Consider the following 26,927-nt stretch of genomic DNA (forward strand, 5'->3'; position numbering starts at 1 on the left):
CTTCCAAACACAGCAGGAAACTGACCACAGTGAGGTCCCCTAATGTCCCTCCTCCCACTTTCCTGAGGTCTGAGGCAGTCTGCTGTCTGTCCCACTGGCCCACTGTCAGCACCTGGGTGCTGCCACCTCGCCCCACCCTGCTGACCCCAGCCGACCCCAGGACAGAAGAGCTCATGAGCCCCTTAGAGTCCAGGGCTATGTGCGTGTGGCCCCTTGGGTCTCTTTGGCTTTAAAAGCTTCAAGGAGGTGATTAACTTTCCATGTGGGATCTTTCTGGTGAGGGTCAGGGAACCAGTTAGCATTCCTCGTGGTTTCCTTCTATTTCCCCCCCTGAACCACTGCTGCGTGTCTGGGTCTGTGGACTAAAGTGATGGCCTGTGGTCACCTAAATGACCAGTGGTCGGACCCAGAGATGCTCATAAACTCTTGCTTTGATGAGACCCTGGGACCTAGGGAATCGTGTGAAGTTGGCTTTGGACTCCACCCGCAGGATACACAGCGCGCGTTTTCGAAGAATCCGGACACACACAGGCACACACAAATTTGAGAAAAGGAACATATTTCCTTTCCCTGTGTGGTTTGCACATAGTAATTTCTAGCCAGCCAGTGAGGTAAGCGAACAATATGTACTCAGAGCTCGGGTCACAAACCCGCCCACCCCGGCGTGCACCCGGAGGAGTCTGGGAAAACTCACTCTGAAAGCAATCTATCAGGATCAGTCTCTCCAGACCAACCACAGGAAAAGAGAGAAGAACACTGAGTCAATGTTCAGAAGTGTATTATCCATCATCTTTTTTTTTTTTCTCCCCGTACCGCATGTTTGATACCTAGAGGCAGACTGGGACATCCCTGAGGGCGGGGACTGGCCCTTTTCTCCCTGGTTCTTTCTCTTCAGCCCTCACTCTCAGCCCCAGGACTTAGTCCCGGGAGAAGTCTAGAAGCAGACTGCACTGGCTTTCGTAGCCTTGCCTAGGAGGCGGCTCCAGGCTCGAATCTTATCTGTGCCTCCTGCCTCTGTGCTGGACTCAAGTTGATAATGAAGCAAAATTAAACGCACGCGCCGATGAGCAAGAGCTTGAGACCCCGACTGGGTCGGGCAGAGCCCAGCCACCTGCTCTACTTGGTCAACTGTCCAGTTCCCTTGCCCGGCTCCCAAGCTGGCCTGGCCCCTCGCTCAGACATCCTGCCTGAGTTGGCTGGGCTAGCCTCAAGCATGCAGCCGGACTCAGACTCCCTGAGTCTTGACAGCATGAACGTGGGCAGGATAGGCCGGAGGCACGGGGAGGAGGTTGGAACGTCCAGACCAGGAGGGACCAGGCTAGAAGGGGTGGAGTGAGACATTTATACAATTGGGTGGTGAATCTCAAGATGCAGGCTACCAGGATCAGCCTGGCCACAGGAAGAGTAATGAATAACGGAGTCAACATTCATAAGGTCATATGAATCATTGTGTGTTTCTCCCCACCCCCGCCATGCTCATATCTCCTAACCTGCACCTGATTAGGACATCCTGGGGCCAGGACCTGGTCCCTTTCTCTCTTTGGTTCTTTCCCCCACCCTCACCCTTTGCCTCAGGGCTTAGCAAGGCCACCTGCCCGGCTGACCGTGAAGATACACACAAACAGATGAGCAGGTGGCCTCAAGTCTCCAGACTGCCTGCCCGCCCAGACCTTACACCATTTACTGAGCCCCTAGTGGCCTGTTCATTTGACACACTGAGGTTGCTTCTCTAGCGACAGCCGAAGTCCCTTTTGAGCCAGGACTATCCTCCTCCTGGAGAGCTCCTTCCTCTTCCCCAGCACGACAGAAAGTCAACTACTTTTAAGCTATGGCAAACTGGGGACAAAAAAACTAAACCAGGATAAAGCCCCGAACAATTCGTGTCACGTACTTTGGAACTTTTTTTTTTTTTTAAACAGATGACAGTGGCAGGGCAGTGACACACATGCCGATCCTGGGAAGATTTCTGGGTCAAGACCCTTGGGTGGTCCTATCCCTTAATTCCACATCCTGCGCGCACAGGGCAGGCTGCTCTGCACTCCGGCAGCCCCCAGACCCACTCGCAGCGCCCACGATCGCACACACACCAAGCCCTCGTGTTGCCGGCACAGCCAGGGGGCCAGGCGGCCTCCTCTGTCCTCGTTTCCTTCTGACTCCCCACGCGTCGCCACAGGGTCAGAAGGGCACTCTCCACTTCCGCTGTGCATGCACTCTGGTTCCTCCTGGCTTTCTGGGAGCTGCGGACCGACTAAGAGCTGAGACACGCCATGCAAGGTGGGGAATGGGTGGGATGAGTCTTCTTTCCAAGGAGAAGAGACAAGCAGGAAGCTGAGGATGGAATGAAATGCCCCATGCTTGCAGGGGACGGCCAGGCCAGATCCCCTCTCACCTGTACTGGTCATAAAGGTGATGACGGTACTGCTGATGCCCTCGTTGTCCCGGGAATAAACGCGCAACGTGTATGTCATCCCGGGATAGAGGTCTGTCAGCTGTATAGGCTGGGCCTGGGCCTTAACAGGGACAGTTTTTTTCGTATGGTTGCCTGGGGAACAGAAACCTCAGTCAGCCTAGGGCCAGGCAGGAGGAGCTGGGGAGGCAGTGCTTAGGGTCCTGGTCACCTGTCAAAGGCAGAAGCGTGGGGGATGGGGCTGGGCCATCGCGCAGACTAGGAGGTCACCAGGCAGCGCCACCAGCCCTTCCACGCGACGCTGACTCTCCTACGTGACGGCCCTTCAGCCAACGGCACTATTCTTTCTCAAGCCTTCTTCCCCCACTACAGCCTTGGCACTAAACGTGATGACCTACTTCCTGCTCCTACAGAGCATGTCAGTCAATGCTCTGTTGTCCCGGGGGTGACAAACTTCCCGCGTGGGAGCTTTCTGGTGAGGCTCGGAGAGCCAGTTAGCGTCCCTCATGGTAACTGGAGGGGAGGCAGGACTCCAGTCCTTGGCTCTCACTCCTGGTTTCACCGCTCATTTCTTGCTGTGTGGAGAATCCACACCTCAGGAGAAGGGAGCGCCCTTGTTATCGGCGTGTAGGGCGAACGGTGGTTATAGGAAGCTGAAACAGTAAGGGCCAAACTAGGGATGAGAGCCGGTGGAAGTGAACCCTTCCGACCACGGAGAACTAAGACTTGGCTGTGCTCGTTCCTTAGAGATCTTCTGGCTGGGTTAGCTGGTTTAGTTGCTAGACGACAACGTGGTGGGGCTGAGTCCTCAGGAACAGGGGCCTTCTCTCAAAGAAGGAGATACGTTGACCACCCCCTACAGCGTAATGCATATGACCCTTGATCCCAAGATCCAATAAAGAGTGAACAGCTCAGCTCAAGCCACCGGCTCTCCGCGACAAGCGACCCTGGTCTGTGCCTTGGACCGTAGGGCACTGGCATCCCTCTGTGAGCAAACCACAGTGGTACCCAAAGTCTGAACTGAACTAGTGAAGAAACGAGAAACCAGACACTAGTGGATTCTGAGCTAAGGAAAGCCACACAGAGTGAGCTTTGGCTCTTATGGGGGCTGTTCGGAACCCTCATCCTGGGCAGGAAACGGACGAAGGGCCCCACTACCCGGGTCCTCCCCAGCGCATGCAACCCTAGACCTCCGCTAATGGCTTCGGAAGCCCTCTTCCTTCTCCTTCGACTGCTGTTCCCACCCCACTGCCGCCTGAGTGCGTATCGATTTCATTAAGTCATAATTAAGCCGGGCTAACAGGCCCCTCTGAGCCTGGGGGAGTTCACAGGATCTCTTTAATGGCATCTACGCTACCCACCGCAGCTGCCGCCGTGCCCCGCTCAGCAATGCTTACTGTCGATGTACTCAACCACAAAGTCAGTTCCGGGCCCGAAATTGTGCTTCCAGGTGATGTTGGCCCATTTACTGTTGGGGAGGACCGTGACGTTCCATATGGACTGCCTGTCGGGGGCTGGTGGGCAGGTTAGAAGAGGGGTTAGTGATGAGGAGACAGGCAGCTCCGGAGACACACGCGTGCACACACACATGCACACACACACATACACACGCGTGCGCGGCTCGGAAGGGGAAGACTCAGAAGTGGCTGTGCAGGGGGCCCGACAGCGCTCCAAGCTGCAGCCTTGGTGGCCAGGCCAGAGGTCGCCATCCAGGTACGAGCGGGCGCAGACCGGAGGACCTGTATGTGAGGGAGAGCTGGAAACTGTGTGTCCACACAGGTGGGGGTAGGAATGAAAGAGGGGGTCTTGATCCATGCCATGGGAGGCTCGGACCTGGGCTCTTTCCCTTTTTTGATCCTTTGTCATGGGTTGGAACGGTGCAGTAAAACCCGGACGCTGGGCAAAGCTCCCCTGGCCATCCTACAGACAGAGGGGCAAAGAGGTGCCAGCCTCTCTCCCTTCAGCTACAGGAAGGAGAGCAGGATCTTTAGAAACCCCTCAAGAGTCGTGATGTGTAGAAAGTTCAGGACCAAACGTGGGAAAGCCTTACAGGGCTCCTGAACCGGGAGAACGGTAACGCAGACAGGTGATTCGGGAGTCCCTGGGTCAGCACGATCCTGGATTGTGTGGAACATGGCCTCAGATTGTTTAAGGGGACTTGGGGTCAACAACCCCAGGGTCCCAAGTAGAGACAGTATGAGCCCCTCCTCTCCCTCTCATGGGCTAGGTGGGAACCAAAGAAGAGAACTCCTTCTTGACCCCCAGCCCCCAGCGTTTGAGACACCAGAAGAATGCAATTTTTTTTTGGCTCCCCAGCACTAAATTGTCTTTCAGGCTTGATCTCCATGCAGTACGGAAGACATTAATTATCTAGTTCCTATGAGCTGGGAGCCACTTTATCAAAGCCACCGCACTGTCTGAAACCATAGCCTGTGGACAGGAGAGTGGCACTAATCTTCAAACGTAATCATTTTTCAAGAGTCCCAGCAGTCTGATTACCCCATTTCCCGGCAAAGATTTAATAGTGGAGTACTAGCATGAAGCCTTGTATTTCAAAGACTTTACAAGTGTGGCTCCTGTATATTTTATTAGCATGCAAGGGGGCACTGTCACTAACTCACTTGTCAAATATAAATGAATAGAGTACATTGGTGATGCATTTATTCATTATCCATTTGACATGTGACTGAGTCTGCAGGGCTGGGGAAGCGATAAAAGATCTCCTGGTCTTTACTTCAAAGGGGGTGCCTTCTCTACTACAACCTTGTCAGTTGCGGGTTGCCCCAGGTGAATGACTCATGTCAGGTGAGGGGCCAGGAAAGAGATTCCACTGATGGCACCACAGGGCATTCTCCATGGGGAGGGCAGAAGATAGGCTTCTTTACTTATCTGCCAGGTGTTTCCATTGTACTGGCGGCTTTAAGCCACCCCAAATCCCAGCTCCTTGGAATCTCACGACTCTTGCTAGTGGGAATGAATTATGAGAACTCATGATTTGGGAACTTGAGCTTCTTCTTCCTCAGCTCTGGGGCCTGGAAATAGCCAGAGAATTTGGGTTTACACAGTTTGGCCACCAATACAATAACTGACCCAAATCTGACTCTCGTAAAGGGCGTGGAGACTGGGGCATGAGTGGAGCAGAATGACACAGAGGTGGGAGCTGGGGGAAGGCAGTGCCACTGCTAAAGAACTGAAAAGCTCAGAGAGGAAGACCAAGAAGGAGAGCTATCAATTACTATAAAACACAAAAAGCGTGAGAGGAAGCATGGATTGTTCTGCGGGCTCCCAGAAAGGGAGAATTAGGGGGTATCCCCTGAAATCTGAAAGAGACAAGTTAAGGCCAAATAAAAAGCCCCGTTTCACCCTAAAGGAAAGGAAATTCAGGAAACATTGGGCCCTAAGATATAAGACATGAAAAAGCTGAAAGACGGTTAAAAAACTCGTGGCTGGCAGAACCACTCTCCTGTACTGAGGGAAGTGAGGATGTTTGCGGGGTGTCCCCAGGCTCTAAAGATAAATTCAGGGGCAAAGGCAGGTCCTCTGCAGCGTCTTGGACAGTTAGAAGTCGCGTGTGAGCGTCAATGGGGCTAGTCCTATGTGGCAGCAAGGCCGATCTTTCCAGAGGGCAGTAACTCTGCTGGGAGGCAAGGTCCAGTCCCCTTCTTCCTTCTCTGTGCATCTGTTCTGTGACCTCCAAGCATTCACGGGGACACAGGGCCCTGCTATCATGCAAAGATGCCTCAGCGTGGCCCCAAAGAACACCCGACACCAAACTACCGGTGGGAGCTTCTGATGGCCTGCCAGGCTTCTGCTCAGCCAACGTCTTCCTAAAGTCCGTATTGTTTCAATTCTGGATATTGTATCTTTAAAGCAAATCCGTGCCTTCAAGGCCTGAGGAACACCGTGTCCCCCCGATGTATCACTCGCCTCCCCTTTGGGCTCACGTAATCGAATTAAAGACAATACTCACAGGGTGCATTAAGCCTCCACCCTCATTCAGGTGCTGAGCCGTGAGGCCTGGGAAGGTAAAGGGACTTGCCCAGGACGCAGAGGGGTCTACAGTCCTACAGCTGCTGGCGGAGGGCTCTGGATGCCTCCTGCGTCCCCTGCCAGCTGCATCACACTGTTTTTGTAGCTGGCCCGTGGGCTCTGTGAACTAGAGGCCCTCCCCCGGATGGTAATGAAAGAGTGTTTGATGCTTGGTTCTTAGAGGGACGGCTAAATTGCCCAGGGGTTCTCCTCAGGCTGGAAGGACAGAGCTTCCTGGCCTGGCTGCACACGGGACAGCACATTTTCTGGGCTCAGCAGGCCAGCCCTGGAATCAATTCTTAAGGCTGCCATTCTCCCTTCCGGTGTGCATCTAAGGCGTGGGCGTTATGGGGCTCCCTGGCAAGGCTCTTTCTCGGAAGCTCTTCTTTTAAAAAAAGGGGCCGGGGGGGCGGCTGGAAGCGTGCTTTGTGGGGAGACGATGTGAGGGAAGTCAGGGTTCTGGGAACAGAGCTGCCCGGCAGGGCTGGCCGCTCCCCACGCCTCAGCCTTCTATGTTGCAGGGCTGAATGCGACACGGCCGGGGCAGGAAGCCCTCTCAGGCCAACTATCCGGGGTCAGGCCCGCGTCCTCTCTCCCTTCCAGGGTGCTCAGCCCTAAGCTGCTGCTTAGCACGGAGGTGGAGGCGGCCCTCCCATCCGGGACCCGGGGACCCTGCCTGAGGAGCGTGGCCCGCTGTGAACACGGATCTGAGGCTAGAATGGGGGCGTGCAGAGCCGCCCACGGATGGGCCGAGGTGCTCCGTGCCCCCGGGCTACCAGACTGAGAATCCTCGCCACGTGTGCCTTCAAAGTGGAAACAAAGGCTGGTGGTGGCCAACGGCATCCCAGACCCGCCCCCCCCCACGCGGGGAGCCTCCCGCGGAGGGATCGGGGCGCAGGGACAGTGGGCAGTACCGGATTCGGGCATCTTAGTCCCGGAGGTGGTGGCGGGAGGCCTCTCCGTGGTGGCGGCGGCGGCGGCAGTGGTTGTAGTTGTGGCGGCGGTGGTGGTGGTGGTGGTGGTGGCGATGGTGGTAGGTGCGACACCTGGGATGGTGGGGACTGTGGTGGCTTCGGTGGTGGCAGCGGTGGCAGTAGCGTCAGTACTGCTCACAGCGCCCGTCGCACCCACCGGAGTCGGGGGCAACGTGGGAGGAGCTGGGAGGGAAATGTAAAACAGCCGAGTCCGGTTGGTTCGGGCGTCCCCGGCCTGGCCTCGCGGCCCCCGCGTGCAAGGCAGGCAGCCCGGTGGGGAGACGGGGCTCGGTACCCGGGAGCCCCCGCAAGCGTGACGGACCGGGTCAGAGGATCACGGGGAGAGAACAGAGCCATGGGCGAGGAAGAGAATGAAGCCCCGTGCGTGTTTCATTTTCTTCGCATGGTCTGTGTGGCTCAAAGCGCCCAGCATGCACCCGGCCGAGGGTGAGGGTGAGGATGGCGATGGGAAAGGACCCGCACCGAGTCACTCCGGCCCCAGGCACGGCTTGGGGTCCCAGGCCAGCGCCACCCAGACACAGGCCAGGCAGCAGCCCTGGAGCTCCAGGCTTGGAGGGGGGCAGGTGGCCGGCTGTGTCCCACGGGAGCACCGGGACGACTCCCATTCCCAACCATCCGCTCCCAAATTCCCCTTTCTCATGGCTGCTCGAGTTCTGACACCCCCAAACCCAACCAGAGAGAGAACAATCCCCACTCTGTAGGTCGGCCTCCCAGCGTGGCCCGCGTCTCCTGTCTCACCGTCCACCCCTCCCCAGGCACTCAGCTCTAGTCCATGTCCCTGCCTCTCCTCCCTTCTACTCTGCCCAGTGATAGTCCTCCCGAACGTGTAGTAACTCCTCTCTTCCCAGCACATTTGGGTTTCCCCTTCACATCAGGACGTGGGAGGGACACTAATGCTGCCACAGCATAGTCTGTGCTTGGTAGATGGAGAAATCCCAGCACGCAAGCGAGATACATTTGTGGGTTTCTTTTTTGCATAAATCTGCAGGGGATTGGTTGAGATCTCTGCTCACTCTCACACCTTCGTCTCCCATCCGAAGCTACCCTCGACGTTGGTCAGCCCCAGGGGACTAGGTCTGTCTATGTGACATCGCTTCCATAGGCTTGCTTTCCTTCTACAGGAGGATCATGGCAGCTACCAAAGGGCCGTCCTGCGACCCTCTCGTTCCAATATTGCCAAAGCCGAGGTGTGAGAATGATGGGGGCAAATCAGAGACAGAGCCCCGTCTCCTCTTGCCATCTCTTGTAATCTGATCAGGGTCGACTTTATGGGGCAGAACGCAGGGATGTTAAGATATAAGACACTTGTAACTCCAGAGGAATAGCGACATCCCAGCCCTATCTCTAAATCTCTAGAAGTTTAGGAAGAAAATAAGCTCACTGCCCGGGGTGGGGCCAGGGCAGGGAGGGAGCCAGAGGGACAAGTGACAGGGAGCTTTTCTCAGGGGAGAATGAAGACACCCTAGGCCTTTCCAGCAAGAGTCTGACCAACAAAAGCCCTTTCATTCCCCTGGGTGTCCAATATTACAAGTCCCCATAGAGAAGGAGGGGCTGTTCTGGGATCCCAACTGCTTCCCTATTTGCAAGATCAGAGGCAGTGCCGGACCCTGAGGCTGCTGACAGCAGAAGTCACACTGGGTGGCCAAGTATGTCCCATGCATTCCAAAGATTCCTGGGCAGGGTCAAAGCAGGCAGTGCTATATTCCCTATACCTCCCGACTCAGACATCAGGAAGGTGTGGGGTGGGGACCATTCTCCCTCCCCACTGTTGAAGCAGGTCCAAGGTGGCCCCAGGCCTAGAAAGGTCAGTGCTATAAAAACTCAGCATGAGGGAATTCACCTATCACACTCAGCAAGACCTACAGACAGACACATGGAAAAGCCTGAGAGATCCACAAGGCCAAGGTCAGCTCTCTCCCAGAGCTGGCCCCTTGCAGGTCCTGTGCCGTGGACACACATGGACTTTTCCTGCTGCTCTGTGCTGCAGGAAGGAAACCTGAGAGGCTATCTTGCCCATCGGGGCAGGTCTTTCTCTGATCTGCTTCCTCCTCAACAGGGTATTTTCTAATAATTTCTGGCAAATACGGTGTTCGCAGGGCCCCCCTTTTCTATGACCACTTAAAAGGCATCATCAAAAAACTTTGGGAAGACGCTCCTTTTGAGTTAAACTTCTCCCACTCTGTGTAGCGCAGACCTGGGCAGTGGTGTTGCATTTCCGGGGCCCCCTGAATCAGTGTCATTTCCCCCCAAAGCTGTACACACTCATGTGCCCCTTAGTTCTTGTGAAGTGGAGACACACACACTACATCCCACAGGCCCACAGCTAGGCTCGCACGCACCTCCCCGGGCCGTCCTCCGAGAGCTTTAGAGACAGAGACGCTAAGAGAGGCTAGGTGAGGGCCCTGCTGGTCAGAGACAAGAACAGGAAATGACTTTGAGGATGCTGCACTGTCTTGTCCCTGTCCTCCAACGGCTCCTTCCACCAAGCGTGACCAGAAGGAAGCGTTACTGACGAAGCATTACTGACCTAAATGCTTTTCCTTCAGCTCAGCGGCAGCAGCCCTGGGGTATTAAGGAGAGGGGGACAAGAGGCAAGGAGTGGCCTCCCAGGCGCCCTCCCAGAGGGTGCCCGTCATTGGAGTCACCATGGAGGAGGCAGCCCCAGCTGGCTGAGGTCACAGCTGGCAAATCAGTGTTCTCTCTGGCCCACTCATTAGCTGCATCTATTGTCCCATGGCCGGACAGGGCCAGACAGACAGGGAGGGCAGAGGCGAAAAGGAAAGGCTCTGGGTCAGGTGAGTGAGTTGTCGGAGGCTCCTACAGGCGCGAGGGGAAGGCAGGTTTTCACGGGGAAACCGTCCAGCGCTCAGGTCAAAGGGGATCTAGAGGATTTCGTCCCCTGGGGTGGGGTTCGGGTAGAGGACAGAAGGGGATCGGGGCTTAGAGACAGAGTGGCCCACAGGCTGGACAGGTATGCTGCTGGGCTAAGAGGGCATCTCTAGTTACAGCAGGAATTATGGGCTGGAGAACCATAATTCTGTGCACTATGTCCGTCAGTGATCGGTAGAGAGCACCAGCCTTGACCCCAGAACCTGCCATGGGGCTGCCCACCAAACATTTGCAGCTCTGAGTCACAGACGAGGACAGCAGTTTCCAGACATTCCAAGGTGGAGGGTTCAGTCCAAACATGTCCACATGGCGCGTGGACTACCCTGGCCAAATCACAGATGGCCAGGGCAGATGGGCAGCAATCCTTAGAGACCACAGGCACAGGTGCACGAGAGGGGTTATTTTCACGGGGTAAGGTATGAACAGATCAGTCTGGGGTAAAAAAAAAAAAAAACAAACAAAAAAAACCAACCACCCAGGTTTGGGGAAGATGAGAGGGAAGGGAGCAGTGGGCTGGATAACAGGCCCGTGTCAAAAATGTGGAACCTGGGCTCCATCGCTTGGCACCTGCAGATTGTGCAGAAGGTTCTTATGAATTTAAAGCTGAGAACAGCTGGTGCCATCAGCACATCTCATTTACAGAGAAGCGCAATGTGCCTCTACCAGCATGTCATGTGGAAGCCGGCGTCCAGGAAACACATTTGACAGAGGGACAGAGCCCCTGAGCTCATTGTGCATGCCACGGTGGGCCTGGATCTTTTCTAAACGGGAAGCGGAAGGTAGGGGGTTTGGAACGATCGCTGTCCCTTGCAGGGGCCACTCGTGAGAGGGGCAGTCCAGACTGGCACGGTGCTCACTGAGCAAGACAGACCCCACGCTACCAGACCCGTCTGCCTTGGGTCCCAGGGTGCCAGATGGTGGTGGTGCAGGGGTGGGGGTGGGGCGGCTGGGAGCTCTGACCAACGAGCTTCAAGCTAATTCTCTTGGTGCCTCGAGTCTCCCCTTCTATGTTTGCTAAGCCTGCTAGGCCACCCTGAGCACCTGCTAGAATAGTTCCAGAAGAGACCCGTGTGCAAACTTGAGTCAGAAAGTCAGGACAATGCCCAGAGTACAAAGATGGCCTTCTCCACGGTCCCTCGGCCCAGGACCTCTCTCGACTTCCTATTCCAGAGGAGGAGTTCTGACCCTGTGCGGAGGCCCTGGGACCCACCAGCTTGGCTGACGATGGGGAGGGGGGAGGAGGGGCCTGGGGGAGGGAGGGATGATGGCGGCACACCACCCACAGGTCTGGCAAAACAAACAAACGGAAGGAAGCGGGTGTGCAACAGAAATAGAATCAACCTAAAACGGGGGTGGGGGATAAATGAGTCAAGGGTGGGAGGCAAGCAAACTAGGTAACCCTCCATAAGCCAACCCTCAGATTCCTCACCTGCTTCTCCATCCTCCCCTTAAGAGCCTAAGGAGGCTCTAGTGACCCCTGCCCCACAGCCTTTGCTCTGCCAGGGTGAGCCTTGTCCTCAGCTTCTGAGGAGGGCGGGGGGAAGGAACCCTGGGGTCCCCTGCCTAGCTTCTCCAGCTTGAGGACAGGCCTTCTGTGGTGGTGACGCGCCCTCTGGTGTCCTCGAACCCACAACATGAGGGCTTGAGAGGAGCCATGTGGTTAGCAGGTCATTTCCTAAGCCGGGACCTGCCTGCCCACTCCTCCCTTCTGCTGTGCCTTTACCTCCCGGACCCTGAGAGTGGAGGCTGTTCTTAATGCTGAAGAATCTGAGAAGCTGGGTTTCTAAGGGGCGAGGAAACAATCAGCCCGTGGTGCCCGCTAAGACGCCAGGTCCTGGAGCACCTGGCCCTATCCAAGGACAAGCTCACTCGTCGTCGCTGACCAGAACCCATGGTAGATGGCAGGGCTGGTGCCGGGCCCCCATGCAGCATGCGTGGTCGGCATGCACAGCGTGCTCACCCGTAGGTCACCCTTTCAGGGGATGGCAGCCTGACCGGCAGACTGGGGCCAGCTGCTCTCATTCATGGTGCAGCATTCCTTCGAGGGGCACAGCTGGCCACCCAAGGGCTGTGGACCCTCTCTCTGCGTTCTGAGATGTCAAGCCTAGGCGAGGGCCCAGGCGGGTCAGGGGAAGTAATCACTCAGCTTCTAAGAGACCTGCAGGTGCAGAGACTGGGTCTGGAGCCGGTGTGTGTGTGTGGGGGCCCTTCCTGAGCCATCCCAGGAGGCCAAGAGTAAGTGAAGGGAAGAGGGGGTGTTTGACCTCCTCCGACCCCTCCCCCCCACACATCCTCCTTGCCGGTCTGGCTTCCCAACCACTGAAAGGGTGAGCGTGGAGCATGCCTTCATCCCGAGCCTCTCCCTCCTTCTCCACCCTGGCTGGGCTGGGCTCCGCCTGCACCGTCCCATGCCATGCCCATTACCTCTGCTGCTGGTACGGTACCTGCGGTTGGAGTAGCTTCAGAACACAGCGCCCAAGATGGCCAGAGAGAGGGAGAAAGGATGAGAGAGGGAAGACAAAACAGAGCACAGGTGAAACCACGGGACAAGCAAGCAGAGGAGCGTCTGGCTCAAACCTGACCCAGACAGTGTGGCCAGGTGCTGGCTACTGCCCCGAGGATGCCAACTGGTGTCCAGGGCTCATGTTCAACTTCCCTGGGGCCTGGTATGTTCCTACAGAAATTTTCCACCGGGATCTGGGAGACCTTTCTAATACACTCTGATTCCACCTCCACGCCAAGACTATCATCTAGGAGGTGGCCGCAGGGACAGTCTAGAGTGGTTTGTTCCCTGCTCTTTCCTCCAGGGTGCATCCTTCCCTGGCTCGGCTGATCTTTATGAGGCAGGCTGGGTGGCCCTTCCACGATGCCAAGAATTGAGGGCATAAGGTGTAGGTGGCATAGCAGGCCGCCAACCCCCGTAGAAAGGATGGTTCCTGTAGATCTTTGGGGGATGATGGTGTATAGTGTTGGGGTGGATGGAGGAGGGGCGAGCCTATTTTGCGAACCCTCCCCCACACCGTCTCAGCCTTGGAAGGCCGGGGAACCGTCACAGATTGTGGCCCTCAGGCCCGGCTCCTGTCCTGAGGGTCTGCGAGCCTAGTTTTTTCCCAACAGCTGTATTTTATGAAATAAGAAACCCGACTGTGGATTGAGAGCCCTAAAAGGAATTCCTGAATTTACTGCAAATCCCTAAATTGAGAAGAAAGTCTCTCTTTGTCCTCTTGTCCCCTGGGGCTGCAGAACTTATCCTGTGGTGGTCGCTAGGGCTGGACAATGGGGCTTTGTTTATCTGATGCTCTGCATTGGGCTGGAAACGGGGAGGTTACAAGAGGCTCTCTTTATGTCTCTCGTTATAGAATTAAGCAATCAGGAAAGTGCACTCTCCCGTCTGGCCAGGCCTTTGCGAAGAAGACTACATCAGCCACTTGCCCAAAGTCCCCCAGCCCGAGTAAACTGCCTGAGTGCCCAGAGGGTTTGACGAGCACACGAGGAGGGGGACTTATAGGGTGGCTCACTCCTGGTTTACAAGACCACAGAGGGACACAGGAAGGACTGTCAGCCTTTCTCCAGCTTGTCTGTCCCCTCTCCTGCCTGCCTCAGCACTGGCCTGCTGGCCCTGGGGGCGGGGCTGGGGAGGAATGCAGGGCTGCTGGGAAGCTAAAGTGAGGGCCCAGGGCAAGGCAGCAGGCCTGGGCCAGCGACGGAAGCAGAGGCTCTGCTGGGGTGGGAGGAGGGCACTCAGGAGGTCCCATCTGGGCCGGGGGCAGGCCGTCGGACCTCAGCCTGCTGGGGTAAGCACTAGACAGGGTAACCTGCTGTCTGCTTCACTGCCTCTCCTGTGAAGTGTTGCCTTGCAGGACTCACCCCTCCTCTGCACAGCCACCGACTTTCCTCATCTGAACGTAACATTTCTCATGTTGAACAGCAATCAGGTATCCTTGTGGCTGTCTCCCCTCCTAGGCGGTAGTTTTTGGCACAGTGTCTCACACCTCGTGTGCTCAGGAAATGGCTGTTGAATACCCCGCTGTGCCTCTGGAGAGGCAGGGGGTCCCCTCCTTCTGGAGAGGGTCTGCCACATCAAGGTTTCTGCAGCCTAGCATCCCTGAGGTTCCGGGAGCCGGCACGGGCACAGGTGGGCCTGGAGCCCCCTCTAGTGGACGTCTTAGGCAGGCGCACTCTGCCGCTGGAAGACGCCAGGAGCCAGGAGCTGAGAGCTCCTCAAGAAGCTGGCTTGGCCAGTGGCTGTCTCCCAACGCCCCCCACCCCCTCCCCACGACCTGACAACTCACTCGGCTCAGGCTGCAAGCAGGCCCTCTTCCTTATTCCCCCAGAGAAGGCAAGGTGATAGATGTTAAGTAGCTGAGAAAATCAAGACAGAGTTGGGATCAGGTCTGACTGCAACCATCTAAAAAGATGTGAGTTTTCCAGATACCTCGCCAGCACCTACCTCTCAGTATATGAGACGGGCTCTCTTGTATCCTACTGGGGGCTGGAGGACCCGCTGCCCTGTTTTCTTTCCATCCCAGGAGGCCGTCAGGTCAGGGTGTTTCTCTAGGCATCTGAATTAGCTGGGACCTTTCATCCCCAAGGCCGCCGTAATGCACCTACCTTCGTTCGGGGGTGCTGGTGACTCCTCTGTGGCTGCTTCCCCAGAGCCCACCTGTGTCCTGGCACTGAGGGTAAAGCGGTAGCGCGACACGGGGTCTGCTCTTTGCATCGTGAACTTGGTCTGATTGGGAGAGAAGTTTTCCACTATCTGCTTTCCTAATTTGGTTCCATTAACTGGGGAGAGATAGGTAAGTGGAATTGAACTTCAGCAACATTGACCGTGGTGGGTTGTACAATCTGCAGCTGGGAGGAGAAAGCCTTCCCGACTCTGCTGGAGAGGGCACATGTGGGACCTGCCCCGAAACCTTAATGACCCCGGGGGTAGGGGATTTGGGTTTAAGGGCAGAGCGCTGGGCGAGACCCCTCCGTCTCTCCCTCCGATGACACACCAGGGTTAATGCTTTTTCACTGATCTCATTATCACCAGCTCACTGCAAAGTTATGTGGCTGATGCTGAAAGATTTAGTTTATAATCCCCAGGCCTTTTCAACAAGGACAAAACTTGAGTTCCTTTCTTCCTTTCAAACAGAACTAGGGCACAACCACTAGAGCTTTTGATCATTAATGCCTCCTCTGTAAAAGGCCTATTCACTATACCTCAAAGGGGGACGGTCAGGTCCAGAGATCGATTCAGAACCGCACAGAAGCACACAGTTGGCTACTAAAATCGTCAACCGCACCACACCTGGCCCTCTGAGCTTCCCAATGCGGTGCAACATCACCTACTTTAGAAGGCTTACAGCTTTTCAAATGTAATGACACCCCTGTCCTTGCATGGTGACACTGAGCTCTTAAGGTCAGGTCTTCCCTACTCGGGCTCTTGACGGAGTCGCTCTATATACAGCTGCCTTAACATCAATGACACCTTGTTTGGTGTCCCCAAGGGTCGTGTGGATTCCCTTGCATGTAGTCTGCTCCATCGGAGGAGGTCAAAACTGTCTCTCCTAGACTTACTGCTGGGTGTTGGAGACCCTAAGATCCCTGAGGGGCCGACTTGCACCCCTCACTAGACCAGGAGCTCCCTCGGTCTCGCCTGCCTCTCCTAATCCCATGGGGAACTTCTCCCAGGTGCCTCTATCCCTCTGCAGTGCCCTTTGCGCCCATAGGCTTCCTGCCTCGATTCCTTCGTGAGTTGGTGAGAATGGGGTTTCCGATTCCCAGATTAAGAGAAGAAAAGGGCGGAACGTACAGGCCACGTATTTGAGAGTATATCCGATCAGGATCCCATTGGGGTGTTCTGGATGGTCCCATTCCAGGTTGATTGTCTCCAGGTTGGGCTGCCGGACTCGGAAACGCCTGGGGGCACTGGGTACTTGGGGAAGGAGGAGAGGGCAGGGGAGATGACGGGGAGGGGGGAGGCAGGATGAGGAAGCACACAAAAACAAAGCACAAGCATGAAGGTGTTGACCTCTGGGCGACCCCCCGGCGGGATAACTGTCACGCCGGAACCCATCGGAACCACAAGGGGGCCAAAGCCCACCGCCCCATCCGGGATGCTGCTTCCCCCAGTTCAGGACAAGCATGGCTCAGACTCGGTTTAGACGGGGAAGAAGTCAGTCGAGTTTTCCTTTAGCAACTACTGTGGATCCGGCACACGTTAGGCTCTGCTCCTGCAAAGATACCTTCCAGCTGGCAGGGGACCAACCACAGCTGTTTGGCACAGAGGCTGTGGTTCCTAGGCTTCAGACAAGGATGCTGACCGCTGGGTGCCAGCAGCAGCCAGGCTCCGAGCCGGGAATGCGGGGTGCAGGGGTGAGGAGAAAGAAACCCAAGATGGGATCCACGGGCAGGGCACCAGGAGCGGGAGGGACGGGGAGAGGCCGAAGATGAAGAGAAAATGAGGGGCTGGGACAGACAGGAATAAAGAAAACAAGAGAGAAGAACGAAGAAGGAGGAAGAGAAGAAAAATGGGGGGAAAGCAGTTAAAAAGGAGGGGGAGAAATGGAAGAGGGCAAAGCAAATGCCCAGCCGATAAGCTTCGCAGGCATCTGCCTCCCAGGAGCAGGCGGACCGTGAATCAGCATCAGGGCGCCCCCTGCGGGGCCACTCTGCACACAGACCAGCTATCCCGATGGAAGCTTCTGGATTTACAGTGCCGAGAGAGCTCTGAAGGTCCTGGGTGCTTCCGGCGGTCAGGGTGACCGTGCTTCGGCCTCTGGAGGCGGGGGTAGCCCAGGCTCCCCCAGCACCTTTGCGGGGGTCAGTCTACCAGCCTGCCTGGAATGCGGTCAGCAGACGGCACAGGTCTTCTCTTGAGCCACGATGTCCTGTCAGGGCAGGCCACCCTGGAGGTGCTGGCGTGCTGTGGGAATGGCAGGAGCCGCTCGGCTCGCGGGACATCAGCTTCTCGGAGTCGTGCAGAGGTCACCTTGTAATGTCCGGCCAAGTCACTTGGGGGCTGCTCCAGGCCCGCCTGGACGTGCTACCCTGGTCCTGCCCCACCCCGAAGAGCTGTGGGTCACACCTACCTCCTTCCGGGGTGGTGAACTCCTTGGTTTCACTGCGAGGCCCATCGCCTCTCCCATTGACCACAACCATCTCCAGCTTGTAGTTACTGTAGGGGAAGAGGCGGGACACCACGCCACGGGGGCGGTCACCGGGGAAGCTGGCTTGCTGCCTCTTCTGAGACACCCACAGGTTCCTCAACAAGCTGCTCTCCCTCCAGTAGTAGGCCTTCGGGACAGAGGCAGGCCGGTGAGGGGACGGTCAGGTGGAGCGGGTTAGTTGTTAGTGCCGATGGTAGTGACCGGTCTTCCCTTTGCTTGCCACGGGCTCCGAATCCCGAATGCCCTCATCAGTCCCCCTAGGGCTGGGGGAGCGGCCTTAGAAGCCCTGTTCATCAGCCACTAGCGAGTAAGAGTTGATGCGAAACAAGAAATGGGTGTTTCGGGTTCAATCGTTTTCTGAGCCACATCGCCTCTCTGGGTTAGGCAGGTTGGCCAAAGTTACTGATGGCGATGGTCCATCAGGAGACTTATTTCCAAGCTGGGAACAAGTTGCTCAGGGAGTCCATGCCGGAACCACAAATATGAGCCCAGGGTCCCGGCATGGAAAGCTCTCTTCTGTGCTCAAAGACCACATCACCTTGAGTTGGATTAGTATGGTTTAGATCGGCAGGAAGAAGTTGAAAAGTAACAGGTTACCCCCAGAAGTCTGAATACGAGAGCTGATTTAATCCTTTGAAGTCAAACGTTTTCTTTTAATATTGTTTGAAGACCTTTAGAATGGGATAGACACATGTCCAAGTCAGGGGATGCCAGGCTGTTAAGAGCTTGGACGGGATGGCCTTCAGAAGGTGGTAAGTGTTATAAGTAGAGTCGAGAGAGTTTGGGACACAAGGAACAGTTAGCAGTAGGTAAGAAGGCCCAGGTCAGGCTGCCACACCAGCGTCACCTGGGCCTCCAATGGCAAAGGAAGGAGGAAATCCACACTTAAGAAGGGGGCCCAATGGGAGCTTAGCCAAGAAAGCCTCCAGGCAAGTAGGTAAAGAGTGCAAGTCAAATGCTGGGGAAGAGCTCATTCAAGTGTATATATCCTCTTGCCTCTTTCCCCTACCTACCAAATTCATGTCTGCAAAAGAGACTGGTTCTCTCCATTCTGCCCCCAGTTGTCCATCAGCCAACTCTCAATGACCTCTAAGTCACAGAACGTGAACTGTCCCATGCCTACAGCCTCCGTCACTTCCCGGGCAACTTTTAAATAAAGTAAGGGAGAGCCTGGCAGAGCCTGGGTCTTCTCTCCCGTTTCCGCACCTCGGCCTACCCTTTCTAAGAGGAGAGACCAGTGAGCAGAAATTGCTCACAGGCAGGGAGACCAGGAGAAGCCGAGGGCCTTCATAATCCATACGCTGGATAATCCCGAGTTGGCTGAGACAACAGGGAAGGTCTTTGGTGGCTCTCCCTGTTAGCTGGGGTTCCATGAAAGCAGACTGGGTGAGGCAAGCAGCCCAGCGGGGGCCATTCGGAGAGGGGAGGAGTGTAGCTCAGGGGTGCCTCAACACTGCTCCTAAGATACATGTGTGCCTGCTCACACATGTACGAGAAGCGTAACGTGCTACGCAGGGCCAACCCCGACCCACCACCCTTCCCGTGATTTTCTGCCGAGCAGAACCGTCAGCACATTTCTTGCAGGCCACACCTGGTAATTTTTTCCCGGGTGTATTTTTGAACCGCTAACACTAGACATCATCTTCGTGAATCAACTCTGGATCTAAAAACTATCCCTAGGACCCCTTCCAAGGATCTCATGGCCCGCGTCTGCTACCCCCTTGCCCTGGTTAGCAAGCTGGGTGGTTAGGCGGGGCTGAGAGCGGGTTTCCTCACTCGGTACTCTCTGAGTTGGCCCTGCACCGTGTCGGGATAGACGCGGTTCCACTGAAGGCTGATGGCTGTGCTGTTCAGGACTCGGATTTTAACGTCAGTGGGCGCAGCCCTGGGATCTGCAATGTGTTGGGACAGAGAACTGGTTATACAAGCGGGGCTGGCCCCTGGACTCCACGGTCCCCTCGGACTTGTTCTCTGCCGGCCTGTGCCTCCACCCCACTCTAGACACTGGGTACTCCATGAGGGCAGGGGCTATGACTGCTTCATGAGGCTGCACTTGCGGGAGTGGGGGAAAGGCCAGGGCAAAAGGGTGGCCATCTTGGTGGGAGGGATCTGCTTACATGTTTCGAAGGCAATTATTTGCTACTCTCAGATGCTGGGAGCCCCCATTTGCCCCTTCATCCCATGTGCTACCCTTCCCCACCCTACTCTGTGTCCCAGCAGGCTACCCCCTCCGGACCGTGTCAGCTGGTCCCCTTGTTCCCAGGCTTCTGGAAGGGTTTGTTCAATAGGAGAGCTCAATAGGAGACCCCAGGGCAGGAGGAGAGGGAAGGTGGGTACCTAGTCCCCCGCCTGCCTCTCTGCGGGGCCCAGGTTGACGGTGGTGTACTTTTCTATCCAAGGGCAGTCCTGGTTGTGGGGACTCACCTGTCCCCTGACCCTTCAAGGCTCAGAGTGTTATACTGGGGTTCCACTGTTGCTAGCCCAGCGGGCAGCGTGGTTCCTGAACCCTGTCCTCACATTAGAGACAGTCCCCTTTGAGTGGCATTTGTTTCCTACCAGGACCCTGCAGGAGACATCACCCATAGACGAAGATGCCCTAACCTAGTTCAGGACGGGATTCTGACCCTTGACTACCTGAAGAAGACCCACCCCTCCCTCATGACTGATTCTTGCCTCCATTTTCTGCACTTTGCTGCCAAAGCTGTTCTGCCCCCCCCCCCGCCCCCCGCACCTCCTCCAGCAGAGCACAGCCCTCCAGGGTGGGCAGGTGCAATGGAAACTGTGGGCAGGTCCATGAAGTTCACGACTAGACACTGCTTAGTCCATACTCACCAGCCAGTAGTTCCTGCCAGTGTCCTGTCTGGAAGTGTCTGCCACCACAAAGACGAGGAGCAGGATGGACAGAGAGCCTGCTGATACCCTCCACTCATTCCCAAGTGGGTCCAGGAAAGTGGGGCCCGGGGCCCAACCCTCACTTCTTTCCATCTGACTGCGACACACAACACTGGCTCGACTCTTGACCCCAGTATTGGCCCTTGCAACTCCCCAGGACTCTCCTCTTCCCTTCCTTCTGGTCACCCCGTCCACCTACGTGATCTTTTCTGGGATCAGACGCAGACCCACGAGGGCATGGATCGCCCTGACTGGGAGGGGCGCCACCAACCCCCCTGCTTTGCTCAGCAGCCTACTGAATTGACGTGCTGTGGACAAGGAGGCCACTGCTGTCTTAAACGCCGGGCATATACTTCCACGTACATGCCCAGAAACTTGGTTCACTGAGGCTAGCCTCCAAAGAACTTGTCTTTGTAAGCCAATTCCGAAGGTTAAGAGTAACACTGGGGATGCCAGCAGGTGGCTGGTCTGGATCATTCCAGACTAAGCCTCTGGAGACCGTCTGCATTTCTTGAGGTCTCCCCTGGGGAGCCAAGAAGGAGTCTGGCCTGGGGCCCTGCTTCCTGCGGAGGAGTCTAATGATGGCTCTTTGGGAGGGAGAGTCCCAAAGTCTTGGCACTAGCAAGTCTTGGCAGTAAGGTAGATTCGAAGGCCCGGCTTCTATTTTCCAGCTTGACATCTGCTATTGTGTAATAATGGCAAGGTTGTTGCCTCGCAAGGCCTCAGGGTTCACATCCATAAAATGGGAGCATTGGACCACGTGATGATGTTCAAGAATTCTAACTAGCATTTGTGTGATGACATTTCTGCTCCTGACATTTACAAGGGGCCTGTTGCCCAACATAGGGGATTTCTCTTTCCGGGGAACCGAAGGTCCTCCCAGGATGTTCTCGGAAGGCCCTATGACCCACCCTGAGGTTCCTGGTCTGTGAGGCTGGCCTTGCGCAGCCAGGCTGGGAGGGTCCTTGCTAGCGGATGAGGGAGGGTACTCACAATCTTCCCCGGAGTAGCCGATGACAGTGTCTGGCTCAGGGCCCTTCCCAAAGTCATTTTCAGCCTGGACCCGGATCTCATAGGGTACGTAGACAGGCGTCTGCCCCACCACGTAGCGGGAGCCCCACACTGTGACGTTGTTCCACGTCTCTCGGGTTTCTCTCCGCCGCCACTTGACGATGTAGCGCAGATTGGGGCCAAAGGCAGAGGTGGCATTCATGGGCTGAGCGGGGAGAAATTGAAGGCGAGGGTGGAGCCCAGACCCGCCCACAGCCTGCGCTCTCCTTCTGTGCCAGGCACGCTGCCCCCATCTGCACAGCACTGGCTCCCTCGCAGCCCTGGGAGGGTGTGCCACCCCCACACTGAGTCCCCGAAAGCCAGAGCCCTATGAATTCAGCTGCATGTAGATTTTCTGTGACAGGCTTCGCCCAAGACCTAGTCACTCTGACTCCCAGAGCCACCCGCATCTGCATGTGCACAGGGAGCCAACGTTGTAGTTTCAACAGGACTCTCCTGTGATGGATCGGTAAGAACAGAACAAGGAAACAACATGATACTCTCTAAAGTCGGAGAGGGATGAGTTGTGGTTTAGCCACAGCATGCCTGCTGCCACTGAACTCAAAATTCCAGAACTGACTTGGGTTCTACCAAATCCATGTGTGACAATCCTGTCGTTCCCAGCAGCTAACGGTGGGTGCAACACTCTTCTCTGTTCCCTGAGGGCATGGTCTAGGAATCGGTCCCCTGGGAGCCCACACTACAGAGCTGTAGACCAAGAGCCAGTCCTTGCAAGGTCCTGAAGATGAGCCCAGTGTCTTGAATCTGGGCTCAGCCCAGCTGCCAGGGCTGCTGTGAGGCCGAGCCCTCAGAACGATGGGGATGGCCATCATCCCCAACACTGTATCTCCCTGCTTCTGTTACTCATGGTGGCAGCACAGAAATGTTAATATTTCAATGGCTGAACATGCACCTCGCAGACTTGGAAGTGGTTTGCAGCAAAAGTCATTTGGAGACCACGTATCCCAATTTTGGTTTGGAAAATATAGTCGGTGAGCCAAAATGAAGATGGGATTTTTTTCAACCCTGGCCTGGAGGGAAGCTTTTATTTCATCTAGTTCATTCCTGGACCAAAAGGAAGCCTGCACTGAAAGAACCTCGGGTACTGGTCTTCCTTCTACCCCCAACCAGCTCCAGTGGGAGGGCCCCAGAACACGCCAAAGCTAGGTATACACGTTTAGGCTAAATCTTTTCTAGAATCCAACCTAAACCCCTCCTTCTCCTAGAGAGTAGTCCATTTTATGTCTGCTGGTACTCTCTCTGATTTTGCCAGACGAGCTGTCTATGTTCCTTGGTCACCCCTGCTCCTTCCTCCTGTCTTAAATCTTGCTTTTAGATGTGCTCCTGTTTGCTTTCTGGATGTCCGGTGCAGAGAGTGGCCTTGGGTTCTCAGGGGTGTCGAGAGCAAGGGCTTCCAGGTGCTCAAGGCCAAGAGAGCAGGCCCATCAAGACGGGGGACTGGGAGGGACCCTTACCGTCCACGTGATCTCCATGTTGTTCTTTCTGGTCCCTTCTCCCTTCACGTCGGCAGGATTGGACTCAGGGGCTGGAACCCAAATGGATGCAAAGTTCAAGTCCAATTCGCTTCACCAGAGCACAGTGAGCCACCAAACTCTCTCCCTCCCACCCGACCCGTCCCTTCTGTGTTCTGTCTTTTCTCAGCATCTCTCCACGCTCTATCCCACAGGCAACTGAACTCGCTCCGCTGTTTTCTCATGTGTATGACGTGCCTTCCTAGCTAAGACTTAACCCCCTGCCCCTACAAGCAGCGCTAATTTCTTTTGAATTTTAATCCCTCGCCAGACGGCATTTATCATAAGGCTTTCCATACTTTGGATGGTCCAGACAGCTAACTCAATGTGGATTATCCCCTTCGTGGATTATCTACTAAGTTTAATACCAGACTGGTTTATCCCCGGCATTTAACATTTTGGGGGAGCAGCCCCATGCTCAACGAGCTGGTGTGTTTTCAGAAATCTAAACACGACCCCAAGTGGGATAGGAAAAGAAATCTGACATAAGACCGGATTACGTATTTCTACTGCAAATCTCTGCCCTTGCACTTCCCTTTAAGGCAGATCACCAAGAATTATTAAGGATGTTAGTAATAATAAGACATCACAGCCAACATTTGCTGTGTGCTCACTAGATGCCAGGCATCATGGGAAGTACCCAAACCGCATTTTCAAACGAAAGCCCCGTGAGGGAGGAGGTGCCGCTATTCCCCCGATGAAGAGGTCGAACCTCGGAGACGTCAAATAACCCGCCCACGTTCGTTCCTGCGGCCAGAAACTGGGGGAACTCCGTTTGACCTCAGGGCACCTGGTTTCAGCGCCTGGTCCGTCTGCCCTCGGGTACTCACGCGCCCCGCTGGTTCGGTAGCGCTCGGAGGGGAGGCTGGGGTGGCTGCTGCCCACCTCGTTGATGGCAATGACCCGGAACTGGTAGTTGACGTATGGGGACAGCTGGAGGACGGCGGAGTTGACGCTGCCCGGGAACTTGGAATGGTCATGCCAGACCCCCGGCTGGAACTGGTCCTCTTCGAACTGGACGACGTAGTCTGAGGGGGCAAGGAAGACGGCGCTGTTTGGGAGCTGAGCTAGCAGAGTTCTTCTGCCACGTACTCCCTCGTGGTTTCCGCTAGTCTTTATCATCTCCCTTGGGTGGGCAAAGGCACGCGCAGAGTCCTCCCAAGACAGCGAAAGGGGAACCGAGGCCTCCGTGTGCTCTGGGAACAGCCCAGGGCACGTGTCAAGTGGGACAGAAGCAGGACCAGAGACCCGGTCAAAGCCTCCGGCTGCTACCAGAGACCAGGCTGCCATCCCTCCCTCGCTTTTGGATCGGAGCGCGGGGCCCCTGGCTGACCTGTGATGGGGCTGTTGTTATCGTCCCCTGGGATCCACGTCAGCCTCACGCTCCTCTCGGCCAGGTCGGTGAGCTCCAGGTCCCGGGGTCGGTCCGGCCGTCCTGGCAGTAGAGGAAGAACACAGCACGCAGGACTCCCCAGTTAGAGGCGTCCCGTCCTTGTGCGGGCCCCAGCCCTGGACACTGTCCTATGACGGGTCCCTGATGGGCTGTGGTCACCGCCAGCAGGAATCAACCCTGGCCTGCCCCATTCCCTCAGGGGGCCGAGGCAGAACAAAGAGGAGACTCCAAATTCCACCCCCACCCCAAAAGCATCAAAGGATGTAGGGCACAGAGAGAACTGGGACCGACCTATCCCATTTCTGCGGATACTCTTGGGTGCAAGTGTTTGGAAAATGCTGCCCTTTTCACGAGACCCATGCTTGTGACCCTTAGGAAAGCTGGTGAGGAAGTGTGGGGTTTTGTCTCCTTTTCTCTGGATAATTACCTTCTACTCTGCCAAGGCTTTGAGGGGGCAGGGGTCTGGGAGGGTGTCTGGAGTGCTGAGTGAGGCAGACCAGTTAGGCGCAGGGGAGGGACAAAGGCAGAGGACCGGGCCAGGGAGGAGACAGGGACTTAGTCTAGAAGTTTCAGTGGTGGACAGCAGGACAGAAGCGCCCCGCAAACATCCAAACAGGGGTGGGGGAGGCACCTTTGGGGGCTCCAGTCTCACCGGATTTCCTCAGTGGGTGTGAGGGCCATCCTGGCCCGGGGGGTAAAGCTACCTCACCCCTGACCGGTGTGGTACGCATGCCGTTTCCCCACCCTGGCTCCTCGACCCAGTTATTTCTAGATTTTGGCTGGTTGCTGGGAGGATCCGGAAGGTGAGTCACCCGAGCCCACGTTCGTGTTTGTGTGCACATGTGTAAATGCAGAGTGTGAATAGGTACATAGCAGCCGATGTGGAGAGGCCGCGAACGAGATGGGCCTACGGAGAACTTGAAGCGGGTGGGCCTTCCCGACAGCAGCCTACACGCTTCTGCGGCCAAAGCTGTGGGGACAGAACGGGCCACCACCAGGAAGCGGTGAGCGTGGCCACAGGTAGGGGATGGGGTGGAACAGCAGCCTCACCTGCGAAAAGCGTGGGAAGCCCGGAGTAGGGCTGCGGCGGGGCTGGGAGGTGCGGGCGGGACCCTGGGGAGTGGGGAGCGTTACCCACTTGCCTACGCACCGCACAGCCTGTCCTGTAGCACCTTCCTCCTCGGGCTCCACCCTCCCCGCTACCTAGAGAAGGTTCTGGCGAGGGTCCCGTGATTAGTACGAATTACCTTTGGGCAGGGCAGCCAAACGGTTAGTTGGAGTGGCCTGATCAGCTGCAAAGGTAAGACGGGTTATCCAGGTTAGCAGGTTATCCAGGGTTACAGGTGTTCCAGAAGGATGGGAATAGGCGGCCGAGGCTTGAACAGCTGCCCCGGGCTGAGGTGTTCAAGGCACAGCTTCACCTGCCCTTCCACGGAGACCCCCCCCCCCATGTCTTATAGAGGTCGTCTTGTTTCCTCCACGGCTGGCGTGGGGGCAGGGGGGACTCGTCTCCTTCCCATCCCAGTGCCACCGTGTGCCTAGAACCACCGTCCCCGGCAGCTGTGTACCACCACCGCAGAAGAGACAGGGTGGACCAACAGCAGGGGCAAAGGGACGCCCAGAAAGAGGACAGAGGTGATGAGGCGACACCAGGGGATGTGCCTCCCTGGATGGGAAAGGCTACCTTCCTCTGGGGTTAGGATGGCTTAGTATTTACAGTCTGGCCTGGACACAGGGCAGGACGTGATGGAATCATTTTTCTAAGTGCACCGCGTCCTGTGAAATCCCCTCAAGAAACCAGAGGTGGGGGCGCCTGGGTGGCGCAGTCGGTTAAGCGTCCGACTTCAGCCAGGTCACGATCTCGCGGTCCGTGAGTTCAAGCCCTGCGTCAGGCTCTGGGCTGATGGCTCAGAGCCTGGAGCCTGTTTCCGATTCTGTGTCTCCCTCTCTCTCTGCTCCTCCCCCGTTCATGCTCTGTCTCTCTCTGTCCCAAAAATAAATAAACATTAAAAAAAAAAAAAAAAAAAAAAAAAAAAGAAACCAGAGGTGGGAGGGGGAGGGAGGCTGGCAGAGGGTGTTCCCAGAATAAAGTCAAAATTCAGTCTCGCTTGGACGATGGACTGTTTTCACTGGTGTAGCGGTAGAGAGGCAGCTGTGAAGTTGGTAAAAATGATCACGAGAAGAACCCCCTGTCTACCTTCCCTCTCTCGCTCAGGAACCCTTCAGCTGAGGATTTGGGCGAGTTAATGGTTCCACTCAGGAGGTACGGTGTCCAGCCCAGCACGTTCTGAAAGGAGCAGCTTCCTAACCCTCAGATCAAATGGCGGGAGACCACCGTGCCTGACCAGCCCGCTGACCACAGGCAGGGCCCTGGGAGCCGTCCAAGGCCCACAGCTTCTCTGGCCTCGGGAAGGGGTGGCGGGGGGAGGTCAGAGTGCGTGTGAGCGGTGGCAGTTACCTAGCACAGTAAGGTAGGCCTTGGCCAAGTCTTGGTCCAGCTCAGTGCTGGCAACGCACGTGTAACTCCCCTGGTCTCGCTCAGCCACGCCAAAGATGGTCAGGGAGTCGTCCTCCTTCTTCATC

The 26,927-nt window shown here is 56.1% G+C and overlaps 1 protein-coding gene across 6 annotated transcripts in view; it reads right to left on the reverse strand.

The window, feature by feature from the left end:
- NFASC (neurofascin) overlaps window positions 1-26,927 on the reverse strand; it is a 67,172-nt gene that overhangs the window by 9,854 nt on the left and 30,391 nt on the right. The window contains exons 14-27 of one of the 6 annotated variants that reach the window (XM_047077243.1): window positions 26,803-26,927; window positions 25,592-25,636; window positions 24,285-24,386; window positions 23,782-23,979; window positions 22,895-22,965; window positions 21,363-21,585; window positions 19,254-19,369; window positions 17,400-17,604; window positions 16,121-16,243; window positions 14,932-15,105; window positions 12,765-12,779; window positions 7,351-7,593; window positions 3,805-3,921; window positions 2,390-2,542 (exon numbers count right to left, since the gene is read on the reverse strand). In XM_047077243.1, the coding sequence (XP_046933199.1) occupies window positions 2,390-2,542; window positions 3,805-3,921; window positions 7,351-7,593; window positions 12,765-12,779; window positions 14,932-15,105; window positions 16,121-16,243; window positions 17,400-17,604; window positions 19,254-19,369; window positions 21,363-21,585; window positions 22,895-22,965; window positions 23,782-23,979; window positions 24,285-24,386; window positions 25,592-25,636; window positions 26,803-26,927 (1,910 nt within the window). The remainder of the gene's footprint in view (window positions 1-2,389; window positions 2,543-3,804; window positions 3,922-7,350; window positions 7,594-12,764; window positions 12,780-14,931; window positions 15,106-16,120; window positions 16,244-17,399; window positions 17,605-19,253; window positions 19,370-21,362; window positions 21,586-22,894; window positions 22,966-23,781; window positions 23,980-24,284; window positions 24,387-25,591; window positions 25,637-26,802) is intronic. The other 5 variants (XM_047077244.1, XM_047077245.1, XM_047077246.1 and 2 more) reach the window with 5 other exon arrangements.

The sequence above is a fragment of the Lynx rufus genome, unplaced genomic scaffold, assembly GCF_022079265.1.
Source record: "Lynx rufus isolate CCGP_SWC_20201006 ecotype Redwood Valley unplaced genomic scaffold, mLynRuf1.p SCAF_15, whole genome shotgun sequence".
NCBI classification, from domain to species: domain Eukaryota; kingdom Metazoa; phylum Chordata; class Mammalia; order Carnivora; family Felidae; genus Lynx; species Lynx rufus.